This window comes from Mandrillus leucophaeus, unplaced genomic scaffold (genome assembly GCF_000951045.1).
Source record: "Mandrillus leucophaeus isolate KB7577 unplaced genomic scaffold, Mleu.le_1.0 Scaffold130, whole genome shotgun sequence".
Taxonomy (NCBI): Eukaryota; Metazoa; Chordata; class Mammalia; order Primates; family Cercopithecidae; genus Mandrillus; species Mandrillus leucophaeus.
This window is the reverse complement of record NW_012101255.1, coordinates 2,916,887-2,932,461: the sequence shown is the minus strand read 5'-3', so window position 1 is coordinate 2,932,461 and position 15,575 is coordinate 2,916,887. Positions and strand designations below refer to the sequence as shown.

The 15,575-nt window shown below is 39.1% G+C and overlaps 2 protein-coding genes across 6 annotated transcripts in view; one reads left to right on the top strand and one right to left on the bottom strand.

The window, feature by feature from the left end:
- Positions 1–521: 521 nt before the first annotated feature.
- The window catches only part of SERP1 (stress-associated endoplasmic reticulum protein 1), a 63,069-nt gene continuing 48,015 nt past the window's right edge, over positions 522–15,575 (bottom strand). The window contains exons 3-6 of one of the 2 annotated variants that reach the window (XM_011972768.1): positions 4,750–5,617; positions 4,570–4,704; positions 4,228–4,303; positions 522–3,016 (exon numbers count right to left, since the gene is read on the bottom strand). In XM_011972768.1, the coding sequence (XP_011828158.1) occupies positions 2,976–3,016; positions 4,228–4,303; positions 4,570–4,653 (201 nt within the window). In that variant the 5' untranslated portion in view covers positions 4,654–4,704; positions 4,750–5,617 and the 3' untranslated portion in view covers positions 522–2,975. Of the gene's footprint in view, positions 3,017–4,227; positions 4,304–4,569; positions 5,725–15,575 lie in introns of both variants that reach the window. The other variant, XM_011972767.1, reaches the window with a different exon arrangement.
- Positions 5,225–15,575, top strand: part of EIF2A (eukaryotic translation initiation factor 2A, 65kDa) — a 34,024-nt gene continuing 23,673 nt past the window's right edge. For 2 of the 4 annotated variants that reach the window (XM_011972764.1, XM_011972766.1), the window contains exons 1-3: positions 5,268–5,370; positions 11,246–11,315; positions 14,494–14,568. In XM_011972764.1, the coding sequence (XP_011828154.1) occupies positions 5,343–5,370; positions 11,246–11,315; positions 14,494–14,568 (173 nt within the window). In that variant the 5' untranslated portion in view covers positions 5,268–5,342. Of the gene's footprint in view, positions 5,371–11,245; positions 11,316–14,493; positions 14,569–15,575 lie in introns of all 4 variants that reach the window. The other 2 variants (XM_011972761.1, XM_011972765.1) reach the window with 2 other exon arrangements.

Sequence of the window (15,575 nt, the reverse complement as noted above, 5' to 3'; positions counted from 1 at the left end):
CAGTTGGATTAAATTTTCCATGTCCCTTCTATCTTTATGTTTCTGTGATACATTTTAATTTACTTTGAATTACCTAAGCGTAGGCAGTTAATTTTTTCCCTTAATTTGTAGCCTTTTATTGCTCATTAATCCTCTTTCTAAATAAGGACATGTGTCCTAATTCAATTTGAAAATAAAGTAGTACAAGTAGCTAGCGTGGTACTAAGTTTAGACAGGAAATGCTTCTCTGAGGGAGTGCCACAGAGTTTGCTGTTGCAGCCAACCAACTCCTACCTCTTGAAGTTAGGGTTTGCATCTAAAAAATAAATTTAAAAACTAAAAAGCCAGGTAAAGGCAAATCAAACTTAAAAACAATTTCGAAACGGAGAATCTGGTGTTCTAAGTTTTACAGATAATAAAGCACAATAAAGTTTTGTCGGTGAACCTGCTATTGAACCCAGGAACATAATCCAGCTCTACATGGTCGTCCTTTGTACCAACAGACTCCAGTAACTTCAGTGAGAAGAGTCATGGCCCTGCAGTTGACTATCCACATTTCTTTAATATAAGTCAAAGCCCATTACAATGCATCCTGTTACAATGGAAATCTTATTTTTGGAAGTCCACTTATTATTTTGAGCAACATTATATACAACCCAACAGATAAACAGATACAATAATTGACAACTTGTTGAAATGTTAGAGCTAAACCACAAAGAGTAACTGAGTAATGCTGTGCTCAACATTAGATGATCTATAAAATTCAACTGGCAAAGGGAGATCAAAGAATTGTGCTTTATCTTGAGCTTGAATTGGATGACAAGGAGATTAGGAAATCCTAAGTGGAAAAATATTCAAATCATTGTGCTTTCTATATATTTTTCTTACTACCTATTTCCAGTTATAAATCTTACATCTGTGCCTCTGCATACCATTTCTTTTAAGTACAATACTAAACATTCTTTAAAATCATTTTCTACTAACTACAAAAGGTACACTCAGATAACTGTAAAAGCATCTGCTTTTAGAAGAAAAGCATCAAATATTCAGGGAACTTTATTTTTAAAGAATAAATCAAATAAGACACAGCTTTCGTTTACCCAAACATGCATAATCCGACCTAAATATAAAATGCACTTAATTGGTAAATTACACATGAAATACAAAGGGAACGCAATTTTACATATGTAAAATGATTGCCAGCTATAGCAATTTAACAGTCAAATTTATCAGAACATTGTACATTAAAAAACAAAAACAACTTAAAGCCAATTATCTATAGTAAACCAAGGAAAATTCTGATATGGAATGGTTTGACTCAAAGCAAAGAATAAGGCACCTGCTATGAATTTAGCGCAACCATAAAACAGAATTAGTTAACCAAGATACTTGTTTCAAAAAGGGAAACAAGTACAGAAATTGATAACTGGGTGAGAAAGGCAAGTAACAATTTAGTTAAAAACCTGCTGGCCCAAGGTCAGTTGATTAATTTCTTATTTCAGAATAGTTAAGTTCCTGAAAGTCCTTAACCACTCCACTCCCTTACTGCTCTCCATGTTTGAGGGTATCAGAAGCCCTCTATGAGGTTCACACTGTGTATAGACTAGGTAGCAGATTTCCCTTCTGTTCCTCTTAAAACAGCTTATTTTAAAAGAAATATCCTGAGGCAATTAACAAAGCAAACACAAGCAGCTTTCTTTCCAACGCATTAATACATAGACACTGCTCAGGTTTTTATTCACCAAGTTATGGCTAAGTATACAAACAGCCAGTACTTGCAGTTTTCAACAGTACTAGAAAACCCAAAACCTGCCCTATCACCCTCACCCTTACCATTAGTAAAACGTAAATCTGATCAATCATAACCTATAAAATCATATAACAAAGGGAAGACTAAAGACTGATCATTATCAGTAAATCCATTCAATTCCAGATGCCACTTTAGGCTGATGTGTCTAGGACCCTAACGGCATTTCAATCATTAATCTAGAAAAGTATTTCCAAACTAAGGATAACTTTGTAGTTGATGTGCCTTTTTTTGCTATTAAAAGTGCTATTTAACATGCTAAAATAAAATATCTTATGGCACATTGGACTCAACAGCATGTTCTAATGAGGCATCCGTGTTTAGTAGTATTTTTCCCTAGAATTTTGTTTGGCATAGTAAACCCCTTTGATACATTAAAATAATTCTGGTGAAATCAATGTAACATAATAAATGTAACATAAACAAACCTTCCCTGATTGACTTCACTCCACCACGGCAGCTTTTAATGAAACCACAGTAACTGATTAGGTCAGAAAATGATCAAGTTTTTTCTATGGCATCTTGGGTTACTATACTCACTCATGCAAAATCCAAGGTAGTGTAATGGAAACAATATTGGTAAAATAGATGTTGTGGCTACAAGTATCTCCCTTTATATTAGACATTTAGAAGCTTTTAAAAAGTTTTAGATGCTAAAGGTTGTGGCAAAACTAGGCTGTGTAGTTGTTCGATTTATAAGCACCTTATTACAGGACAGTTACATGACCCTATAAGGGAGTGTGCTTTCAGTTCAAGAGTAATAAAGTGCCTAGCTATATAAAAACCACAAGACTTCAAATTGTAATTTAAGCTAACTGCATTTATACATTAGGGTTAACAAAATCTAGACCCTGTCTATGCAGACTTAGACTAATTGTTCATAGTGTTTTAATAACCACATAAAAAAACTTACTCTTAATTGACTGAATAAGTAGGGTCCACTACTGTATCTTAACAATCAAATTTTATTGCTTTATTCATGTGGTGTTTTTTGCAAGGCACTGTGGTATGGACTAGAAAACTTGGAATGACTCATGAAGAAACCTTGGAATGATACATGAAGCATGATAGGAAAGTCATTCTGAGGCAGGATGCTTTACTGAATTGTTTTCAACCAGGGTATCAAACATCAGGAATGAGTTCAAGTTAAAATTCACAGGAGAATGGAAACATCTTAAGGTCAGTCACTTCACATGCCCATCCTGATACTTTGAATAATCTGGAAAATTGCTGTAAAAAGAAAGAGCAAATATTAAAATAAGCTTTGAATAAAACAGGTCCAGTGACTAACAAATATTAATTAAGGTAGCTGAAGAATCCAAAGGTACTCTTACATTTGCAAATGGTACATAACTTCATTATAATAAGAAGTGACGACAGGCCTATTTGAACAAATAAAACAATGAAATGTCCCTGAGTTATTTTTTTTAATCTTAGCTTCGCTGAATTTTATGTCTAGGTATTACCAAGAGAACTTCCAGATAAGTAATCATTTTACAAAGAACTTAAAGCACCAAAGCAAACAGGTTTTTCCAGCATAGAATTATTCTGGTTTATCCCTAAATAATTAAGCATCCTTTTAAGGCCTGGCCTATAACACAAGCATGTTTCCTCATTCTCACAAAGCTGAAATTCAATAATCTTCAGGTTATATAAACTGCTTGGCTCTCAGCCATTTATCAGGAAAGTTTCCCATTGGTTAGTGCAAAAGAAAGGCAAAGTGAAACGTTAAACAGAAATCTCAGTAACTTTAGAAAGTGGAAAACCAACATCTACTTCAATATTAACAGCTTGCATATTAAGATGATAAACGAAGAGAGGAAAGACCTTTTTTCTGTAATCTATTTGCAAAGGCAAGTGTCTGTTACTCTGACAGCAGACTGCCCTGACAATTTTTTTTAAACCATATGTCAAACGTTTCTTTTATTAACCTAAAAACATTTGACTCACATTAAAATGCCAATCAGGTACATTTCCTCTACAGTGAATCAATTCTTTGCACAAGCTTTACTTCATAAAATATACTCAATTTTGACATTAAGATATTAAATTCTGGTAATGTTAAATCAAGTGCTAACATCTGTATGTACATATTTATAAGTTCCTTTGCAAAGGCTGATAATGAAGTTAAAAAAATTCTAAATTATCATTCCGTTAGGTTTTGTCCGGTCGTACATTTATTCCAACTCGATCATTACCAAGACTTGACCTCCTTTCTGATCTCCTGTGAGTACAAATTAAGCTAGGAGAAGTTTCTGGAGCACTACCCTCTGTGCATATGTGGAACAAGTAATTTGGTTCAGATGAAACAGAATTATGTGGAGTCCTCGGCAGGTGGGTTGAGAACTACGCAGGTAGGACTCACTACTGACCGGTCACCACGTCATCACAAACCCTTTCAACCCAAGACTCTACCTGATGGGAGCCCGCAAGACACTTACCAGAGCCACAGACAACAAAAATGAAGAGAGCCAATAACCAGGGTCCTACAGACGCCTTCTCTTCGGGGGCATTTCTCTGCAAAAGCGAAAATCCACCATTTCAGATGCAGACAAACCACTCGGACCCCAGGCTCCCACAGCCCCGGTGGCCGGTCCCCTCACCCACAGGTCTCCCCCTCGGTTCCCGAGCCCCTACAGTCTGGAGGCTCGCAGACTCGGGCCCCTACCCCTCCACAGCACAGCCCACAGTCGGCCGGATCCGTGAGAAAACGCGACGCGGCCCCAGGGACCCCGACTGTGCCCCGGCTGCGGAACGCAGAGGGGCGACCGCTCTTTCCTCACCGAGGTCTTGGCGACGTTGCCGCGCTGGGTGATGTTCTTGCTGTGCTTCTCGTTGGCCATACGAATCCTCTGCTTGGCGACCATCTTCGCGGCGCCACCACCTGCCCCGGCCACCCCTCGGACTCGCTCGCTCGCCTGCCTCCTCTCGAGCCGCTGCGAGGCTCGGCTCGTGGTGCCCGCGCCGCCGGAGCGCCGAGGTTCTCAGGCCAGGCGCTGGCTACGGCCGCTGGGCCTGGGCGCGGCAAGCGCGGGGACTGAGCACAAGCCGGGCGCCGGTCGCCGGTCGCCGACTGACTGGCCAAGCCCGGCGGGTGCGCGGGAGGAAGATAACTGGCCGCCGGGTCGTTCTCGCACCGCAGTCGCCGCCGCTTTGGCCGCTGCCGGGAGCGCGGAGTGAAAGAGGAAGGAAACGCAACGCAACAACGGGAATGTGCAGCCCGCCGCCTCGATCTACTTTGGGTTCGGCTGCCAACGTCAGCACTAGGTGGGCTCCGCCCCGCGGAAGTGCGCGCCCCTCCTGCTAGAGAAGGAGGGCGAAAGCAGGCGCACCCGCCCCAGTCCAGCCCTCCCAAGCTCGGTCAAGCGTCGCCCCAGATCTGTGCTTGCGCGTTCGGGCGCCTTTTCCGCGTCACTCCGCAACCGGAAGTGAATTGGCCCCGAGGCTGATGGCTCCGGAAACAGCCGCTCGCCGTTTCCACGCAGGAGGAGACGTGTAGGGGCCGGGTTCGGCCCTCGTGAACTCTCACCCGAGCGGGTTCTCTTTCCGGGACAACATGGCGCCGTCCACGCCGCTCTTGACAGGTGAGTTCTGAAGAAGCAAGGGACTCTCTTTCTTCAGACTAGTTTCTTATTTTTGTCTTTGTCTTTGAGAACTACCCGAGGAGCCCGAAAAGTCTGATCTGCCTTTTCTTGTGGCTTGCGGAAAGGCCAGACTATCTCTTGGCTTTCTTGATATAGCGTGGCAGTCGGAAGTGAAGTCTCCGCCTCTAGGCTTTCGTATTCCCCCTCCCTTTCACTGATCCATCATTCTTGCCTGCGGATTCATCTTCTACAGGAATAGAAGAAGGGGGAGAAAAACAGAATGTGCTAGTTGAATTTGTGACACCTGGGTCTGCAATACTGGTGTTACACGGGCCCTTGTGAAGTCATTTAGCTCTACAGTAAGGACAAAGACAAACAGAGTTAGTCCACTAGAATGACCACGCACATTAAATGCACCTGGACTTAAGTAATTCCAAATTCTGGCCTGCCTTCCTTAATGAGGTTTGTAGGACTGAATAGAGAGAGTGGAGCTGTAATGCAGATTTCAAATGATGAAGGTGGGGTTGGAAGAGGATATAGCAGTGAGCATGATAGAGATATTCTAGCAACATTTTATTTTGAAATGGTTATGAGCATATTAAAAGTAGAACATTAGAGGACTTTTGAAATTTTGAAGCTGAAGAGAGAGTGTGTAGTGTTGAAGAAGATAATAAACTTAGATTGGACAATGCTGGGGAAGTTGCTTTACTAGGTTGTGGCTAGGAGTATTTGCATGTGAGTATTATGTAAGGGAAAGAATTGGGAAGGGAAAGAAGGCTTTGGTTAAGTTCTGGTAACTATATAGAAGGAAAAAAGTCATTAAGAGAAACGTCTGCATTTGAGGAGGAAGGCTATTTCCTCCCTTTTCCCCCATCCCCTGAAAGGAACCTTAAGGGCCGGGCGCAGTGGCTCACGCCTGTAATCCCAGCACTTTGGGAGGCGGAGGTGGGCAGATCACGAGGTCAGGAGATCGAGACCACCCTCGCTAACATGGTGAAACCCCATCTCTACTAAAAATACAAAAAAAATTAGCCGGATGTGGTGGCGGGCGCTTGTAATCCCAGCTACTTGGGAGGCTGAGGCAGGAGAATTGCTTGAACCCGGGAGGCGGAGGTTGCAATGAGCCGAGATCGCGCCACTGCATTCCAGCCTGGGCGACAGAGCGAGACTGTCTCAAAAAAAAAAAAAAAGAAAGAAACCTTAAAACATTTTTGCACTTTTTGCCAGTCCACGTTTCTATTTCTACATTTTAAAATCTTTATTATTAAGCACCATGCCCACTGATAGTCTGTCTTCTACAGTTTAGTCATCATTTATCAAACGCTGGCTATAATGTGCTAGGTAATATGCTAGGCAGAGACTGTTGGGCAAAGTTACATAATAATTTTTTTTTTACGTTCGTAAAGGTAGCTTGTTATTCACAATTTTTAATACTAAATTCTTATTTGAACTCTAATGAAAAAAATACGACATTTAAAAATCTGATAACCTCTCGTTTAAAAATGCCTACAGTAGTTAGTTCCTCACTGCTTACAGGGTAAATTCCATCCCACGTAGCATAGGGTATGTAACCATTTATAATCCTTGAATTGCTCTTGAGACTCATTTATTTCCTTGCTATCCCATCCTATTTTGTACTCCATCAATACTGAACTGCTTGTGAGTACCTTTGAACAACCTGTTTCTTCAGTCTAGTACTATCCTATGCCTCTAGTTGATTTGGCAAACTCTTTATCATCTGTTGAAATTAAAATTCATTTTAGAGATCATTGCTCTGTGAAGCCTTTCCTCACGCTACCCAGATAGAGTCAGTCACTTCCTGGGCTATTTTTGTACCTTAAGTATATTTGAAATTTTGTTTCACTTACTAAGTAGGATAATTAGACATTCACTTGCCTTTCTCCCCTGCTAGACTGTGAGTCCTTCAATGTCAGGGACAGGGTCTTATTCATATCTGTCTTCTCAGTACTAGTGCAGTGCCTGGTAGACAATAGATACTCTAAATCAGGGGTCCCCAAACCCCCGGGGCCAGATTGGTACTGGGCGAACATTACCACTTGAGCTCCCCCTCCTGTCGGATCAGTGGGGGCATTAGAGCCTCATAAGAGCGCAAACCGTATTGTGAACTGTGCATACAAGAGATCTAGGTTAGATTTATCTGTTTAGACTATCCTTCTAAATGAAGGATAGCCACTTTATAGTAAATTAACCAAGGATGACAATTGTCTTACAGTGTTTAAAATGAGGGAATTTGTAAGAGCTTAAATGTTGTCTGTTCAGTGTACTCTTCGTATTCTCATATTCTTAGAGGCCCAGAGAGATTAAGTGGTCAGATTCACGCTGCAGATTGGCAGGATTAGGATCATACTTATTCAGATTGCTCAACTCTGTGGTCCATTTTTCTTTCACTAGAACAAACTGTTTAATCTTTTAAGCATTTTCAATGTACATATTTCATTCAACAGTAGATTATTTTACTTCCAAGATCTTTTGTTAAATTTAGACTCATGGGATTTTAGAGCTATGAATAGCTTGCAGATTAGCCAGTAAATTTTGTTAACCCCAACTCTTAATTGGGAATGACAAGCCAAAGCAGGTGAAAAAGGAATTTTTTTTTAAACTCATATAACCTAAAAGCCTCACTGCTGCTAGATCCAGATACTCACATGCTTCAGAAATCTGTTTTTCTTTCTTTCTTTCTTTCTTTTTTTTTTGAGACAGAGTTTCACTTTTGTTGCCCAGGCTGGAGTGCAATGGCGTGATCTTGGCTCACTGCAACCTCCACCTCCCAAGTTCAAGCGATTCTTGTGCCTCAGCCTCCCGAGTAGCTGGGATTACAGGCATGCACCACAACACCCAGCTAATTTTGTATTTTTGGTAGAGATGGGGTTTCACTGTGTTGATCAGGTTGGTCTTGAACCCCTGCCCTCAGGTAATCCACCGGCCTCTGCCTCCCAAAGTGCTGGGATTACAGGCGTGAGCCACCACGCCTGTCCAGAAATCTGTTTTTCTTCATCTCTAGGCTCTTGCTTTCCTCCAGATTAAATTCATCTTTAAACTGACATTCAACCAAACACCCAGCTCCAAAGGAAAGAACACATTTTTGCCAGTAGTCTCAGCAAAAATCTCAAGGCTCACTGCCTTTGACTTTGCTTGGCTCATCTTTGTATCAGTCAACTTTTAATCATGTAGTCAGGACTAAATTATATTCTCACTCCTGGATACTCCTCAAAAGAAAATGAGAGCCTCCTAAAGAGGAGGAGCTGGGTGCTAGGCACATAAAATAGCAATGTCCATTATATGAAATTCACATTGTCTAATCTGCTTGACCAGTTGAAACCACAGAGATAATTTGTTCAAAATTGAGTCATTTTCCTAAACTAATACATAGTTCAGTGAATGTAAGAGTTGCGAAAAGTATCATATTTTAAAGATGACTACACACCTGCCATAGGATCCTTGTTTATTGAAGCCCTGTGTTTTTCTCTCTCTAACGCAGGCCTAGAGCAATAAATAGTATATGAGTGTCTAAAAAGGCTAGTAAGCTTTGAAAAGATTATGTAGATGTTTAATGTATTTCACACAGCTACTGTGTGAATCTCTGGCGTTTATTTGTTGTTTTAATGAAAAGAACTGCTTGCATTGTAGATTTTTCTTTCTGCTAGAACATATTGCCGATCCCATTTGATTGAAGAGGGAAATCTCTGAAAATGGGGAATCACACAAACTCAGAATACACTATATTGAGCTAACTTCACATCGTATTTAGTTTCACGTTCAGATACTTGTAATTAAAAAGGACTCCTTGTTAGAAAGTTACATGTAGAAAAAAATTGTTTCAGTATTGAAAGGTTTTTTAGTCCATATTTATTTTTGGTTTTATTAGTTATAAAACAGTTTATGTTCTGTTATGGACCTGATTTTGTGTTTTTTCTAATAAACTTTGTATCACAGCTTATCAAGAGTAAATTAATTAAACTGTGTATCCTTTCATTAAAATTTATATGAAACTACAAAGTAATTAAATCTAGCAAGGCATCTTAGAAATACAAAATGTCAGTTTGGGCGAGGTAGCTCACAGCTGTAATCCCAGCACTTTGGGAGGCTGAGGAAGGCAGATTAGATTGCTTGAGCTAAGGAGTTTGGACCAGCCTAGGCAATATAGCAAAACCTCATCTCTGCAAGAAATACAAAACTTAACATGGCTTGGTGGTTTGTGACATGATCATGGTTCACTGTGGCCTTGACTTCCCAGGTCCAAGGGATCCTCCTGCCTCAGCCACTCGAGTAGCTGGGACTACAGGCATGTGCCACCATGCCCAGCTACTTTTTGTAGAGACAGCATCTCCCTATGTTGCCCAGGCTGGTCTCGAACTCCTGGTTTCAAGCCATCTTCATGCCTTGGCCTCCCAAAGTGCTGGGATTACAGGTGTGAGCCACCACGCCTGGCCTGAGCCCTATTTTGTTTTCAAGCTTCATCATCCTCTAGCCACATAGGCCTTCTTCCCATCCCCTTGATGCTCTGTCATTTTTCTTTCCATGGGGTTTTTGCACTTGTTACTGTTCTCTTTGTTTGTTAACTGCCATTGATCCTTTACATCTCAGGATACAAAACACTTTAAAGGATGCTTTCCTTAACCTTCCATTTTTAGGTCAAAATTCTCTATTATACCCTCAGTGGTACCATATAGCTTTTCTTTGATGCTCTACACACAGGTATACAGTTCCGTATATTTGGCTAATTATTTGATTACTGTTTGCAAAGTTCAATGAGGTCAGAGACAAGGCTGATTTTCTTTCGTATTATATCGCCAGTGTTCAACATAGGGCCTAGGAAGTAGTTTGTTCATTTTTTTCCCCGCTAAGCATTTGTTGACTAAATGAATCTATTTATTTGGTTCAGCTTTCGAAGCATTTAATTCAACCATTTAAAAAAGTATAGTCTAGGCTAGGCGCGGTGGCTCACACCTGTAATCGCAGCACTTTGGGAGGCTGAGGAGGGAGGATTGCTTTAGCCTAGGAGTTCAAGATCAGCCTGGGCAACAGTGAGACTCTGTCTCTATAAAACAAAACAAAACAAAACAAAAGCCAGGCAGGGTGGCACATACCTGTAGTCCCAGCTACTTGGGAGACTAAGCCAGGAGCATCACTTAAGTCCAGGAGTTTGAGATTGCAGTGAGCCTTGATCGTGCCAGTGTACTCCAGCCTGGGTGACAGCAAGACCCTGTCTCAAAAACATAAATAAAATAAAATAATTTAAACATAGAAATAAGAAGTATGGTCTAGTTCTGTAGATGATTATTTAATCTTGAACTTTGTTTCCACTTCATTTTTTAGGCTATTGCTGTCATTGGGGCCTTAGTAAATGAATATGTCTCATTCCACTTGTTCTCTTAGTTTGAGAAATTGTGAATATATTAATAATGCCTTATGTTTCTAAAAAGTTTAAACATATACTTTTTTTTTATTACTTTATGTAAAGCATACAGCTATCCTGTGTTCTGATATTTCCATTTTACAGATTAGGTCACAGATTCAGAGGTGGTAATGTATCCAAGATTCCACAGGCAGTTATAAATTTAGGTCAGCCTCTGAGTTCATGTCCTCTTTACCATAAGACAGCTGCCTTTCTTTCAGTGATGACAAAGTTTCGAGTTTTTATTTAAAAAGTTACGTATTTCTCAGCAATTATATGATTTTAGGTAACAGTAAGAAAATATGCCCTTTTGTTGCTAATATTCTATAGTTCAATGAAATATTTAATGATTTCATTAATATTTTTTCTAAAGCTATTTTTTCTTAAAAAAAAGACATTTGTGTTAACTGAGTCTTTATTAACAAAGTAATTGTTGTTCTTTTTATTTTATTTCTTTAGTCCGAGGATCAGAAGGACTGTACATGGTGAATGGACCACCACATTTTACAGAAAGCACAGTGTTTCCAAGGTACGGTTTATTTTGTTAAGTAATGTTATATGTTACAGGGAACATACAGTACAATCTAAAGTGTTTTGTTGGTGGTGTGTTTTGAACAAGAAAGGAAAAGATAAATTCATTTGTATTGTATAATATTGTATTGTATAATGTTAACCGAAGATGAAGAGAATACATATTCTCTATCAAGGAAAATGATCTTCAGATCTGAAAATAGTAACTTAAGCCTATCTATAAGGTAGGGGGAGCAATACTAAGAAAAAGTGTAGACACTAGTGTGACTGAATACAAGCCTTTAGTTTACAAGAGTTTTAAGGAATGAGAAAAACTTGCAAATTTGATAGCCAGATCGCTGCCAGTAATCTTAGTGAAATCATAATGAAAAAGATATTAAAAAGGGAGGACATATATATACACATAGTATGTAGCTAGCTAGCTGTTTTTTTTTTTCCCAAAAAGACAATGGACAAGTAAACCAAAAACTAGTTAAAAATGCTTATCTATAGGGGGAGAGAGTTACAGGATGCAGGGGACACATCTGTGAAAGAGTTTTGGTATAGTTTTGACTTTGGACCATATAATTGATTTAAATTTAAAAATTAAAGGCTGGGCGCGGCGGCTCACGTCTGTAATCCCAGCACTTTGGGAGGCTGAGGCGGGCCAGATCACCTGAGGTCAGGAGTTTAAGACCAGCCTGGCCAACATGGCGAAACCCCGTCTCTACTAAAAATACAAAAATTAGCCGGGCGTGGTGGTGGGTGCCTGTAGTCCCAGCTACTCTACTCAGGAGGCTGATGCAGGAGAATCGCTTGAAACCCGGAGGTGGAGGTTGCTGTGAGCCAAAATCGTGCCACTGCACTCCAGCCTAGGCAAAAAGGTGAGACTCTGTCTCAAAAAAAAATTAAAAATAAAACAATGGGAAACTAAAATAAGTAATTCTAGGTTTATATCAGGCTGGTGGCATAACCATATGAAAATGTGCAAAATTCTTTTATTTGAGACTGAGTTTCGCTCTTGTTGCCCAGGCTAGAGTAAGGTGGTGCAATCTCAGCTTACTGCGACCTCTGCCTCCCGGGTTCAAGTGATTCTCCTGCCTCAGCCTCCCAAGTAGGTGAGATTACAGGTGCCTGCCACCATACCTGGCTAATTTTTTTGTATCTGTAGTAGTGATGGAGTTTCACCATGTTAGCCAGGCTAGTCTCAAACTCCTGACCTCAGGTGATCCATGGGCCTCGTCCTCCCAAAGTGCTGGGATTACAGGCGTGAGCCACCGTGCCAGCCTAATAGTTTTATTTTAACTAAAAGTTGATATTGTCATTTAAATCTACTATAGGATAGAGTAAATTAATTGTATTAATGTCGTTAGGCACCAAGATTTTTCAGCATTAGAGTGAAAAGATAGACTTGCCTGTATCAATATGAACTCATGATTTCTTTTCATAAAACATTCGCATTTCCTAGTTCTATCCAATGAAAAGGCCTGGAAGCAGCAAAAACACAGTAGCAGTGAATACCCCAGCCTCACAGATTGTGATCTCTAAATACAATTCTTCACTAAAAGGAACCACTTCCTTGGAGAAGTGGTCAACTCGAGGTCTGGGAGAGAAAATGTACAAGTTGCAGTGGGGACTTTTGTGCCAGAAAGCAAAGAAGCTATAAAAGACTTAATGAGATTTTGTTAAAGGGTCGTAGGAATCAACTTGAAGAGATTCACACCAACCTAAGATGGGAACATTAAGAATTATGAATAGAAAGATAAAGCGTGTCAAGTATATAAATGCTTCCCCCAAAAATCTCCCCTCTATTTAAACCTTACTGGTCAGCATTGATGGTTGATGGAGTCCTCACTCATTACTTTGAAAATTGATAAATAAAGGGAAGGAATCAAGCACTTATCTTGCCTTATACAAACTGTTTATCAGAGTAACCAAATGGTTGATGATTTTGAAAAAGAGCTTTGTAGACGAATTCCAGTTAATAAATACAGAATGGACGCTGGACCAGACAATTACCATTTTGTCATCCTCAAGAAATGAATCTAGGCCACTGGTTCTCAAACTTTACCAAGCATCAGAATCATCTGAAAAGCTCATTAAAATCCAGATTACAGCTCTCTTTCCAAATGTTCTGATTCATTAGATCAGCGGTAGGGCCCAATAATTTGCATTTTTAACAAATTCCCCAGTGATACTGATGCTGCAAATCTGGGGACCCCACTTAAGAACCACTGATCTAGGCAGATGATGATCAAAAGATGCTGAAACCTTTAGCTGAACTGTTTGATGACTGTTAATGGGGAACTTTATAATCAGGCTGTTGTCATCTGACTCTACTGACCAGTGACTCTACCACCACTACGCCTGGCTAATTTTTGTATTTTTAGTAGAGACAGGGTTTTGCCATGTTGCCCAGGCTGGTCTCGAACTCCTGACCTCAGGTGATCTGCCTGCCTCGGCCTCCCAAACTGCTGGAATTACAGATGTGAGCCATTGCACCATGGGAAAGAGATTTTAAAAATGTTTTGATATCTATAAACTGAGTGTAAACTGTCATTATTGTGTGATTGCAGAAGCACAAATGTCATCTTCATTTGTGCCGATGAATTAATGCAAAGATAGTGTAAGGGATGTATTAGTCAGTTCTCAATGCATTTGTTGTTATTTTGCAATTCAAATTATTTTTTAGCCAGGAAGTTTTCATCTCATGTTGTGACTACACTAATGTACATCTACATGTGCATAGATACACATTTCTTTTTGGGTATTCATTATCACTGGGTGATGTATTCATAATAAACATCTTCAGTTCAGAGATACAGTACTTAGAGTTTTGATTACTTGATAGAATATTCCCAAGTAGTTAAGTGAGGAGCCTCTTCTTATTGTTATACTTTCTATTTCTAACACATGAGAAATTGATGGAAGGCCTACCACACAAACTTGTTCACCCAAAAGGCTCTATTTTTTTTTAATCCATCTGTTAGTATGAAATCATTTTCCAGCTTACTTTACAATATTTGTTAGCATTGCATTTTAAAGTATTTTGGCAGATGAAAGCATTTGGGAATTTTCTTAAATTTGTGCAAGTTCTGAGTTATTAAATTGATAGTGAAATGGTTGACTTTATAATCAGATTTTTTTGAAAAGTATTAATGCTTATTCATTTAAACTTTTTTTTTTGTCATTTTCAGGGAATCTGGGAAGAATTGCAAAGTCTATACCTTTAGTAAGGATGGGACCTTGTTTGCCTGGGGCAATGGAGAAAAGTTAGTGTTCATTTACATAACATATTTTGTGTATCATGAATATAAACACTGGCATTATTTGAATAACAGATATTTGAGTGTCATTAATAAAATCCATCTTTTAATGTCATGATGTAGTGAGATATTACCTCTCATTACACAGAATACCTTCAAAGTTGTTCGTTTCTATATATATGCCATGACTTGCTTTAGTTATCTAGTTACCTAGAATTAAAAATTAATGTATGAAAAACATAATTTAATGCTAAAGAAACTGAGAAGTTGTTCTAAATAGTGCTCTAAGTTATTGGTTGGAGTTTCTTAAATCTGCACTAACACTGAGAGAATAATTCTCTTTACTCATTTAATCCTAGATGTAGATACTCTTTATCTTTGCTGTTAAATTGCTAACAACTGCCTGCAGTTATTATTATTAATCTTATGTATATAAAAGTATATGTTATTCAAAAGAATGTTTAGTATAATATATGTTACATAAAATACCAGTTTACAAAATTGGTCTTGCACAAAAAATTATGTTGATTAAATGCTTATATTTTGTTAAGAAAACCAGTCCTTTTTAATTTTTCAAGAGTTACTACAACATTTTATTTCACAGACCATGCAAATGCCCAAATACTTGATTGGCTTAAAGTTATTTACATTGTTTTAAACCACATATAATACTGTTAGGTTTTTCAAAAGGGAGAAAATACATGCATTAGTTTGAAAAGCAAATTTTAAACGTCGTTCTTTACAATGGTAATGTATTCAGAAGTCTTTCAACTACCAGATGAGATTGGATTAATAGTTGCTTTTTAAAAATTGACTACTAAAGAGAACATGTTGAATTAGTTGATTCACCTTTTTTAAGTAGCTGGCAGAATTAGGTTTTATAATTTAAAAAAATCGGTCTTTTATTCTTTTTCTTTTTTTTTTTTAATTTTAATAGAAACAGGGTCTTGTTATGTTGACCAGGTTAGGCTCAAACTCCTGGGCCCAAGCAGTCCTCCTGCCTCGGCCTCCCG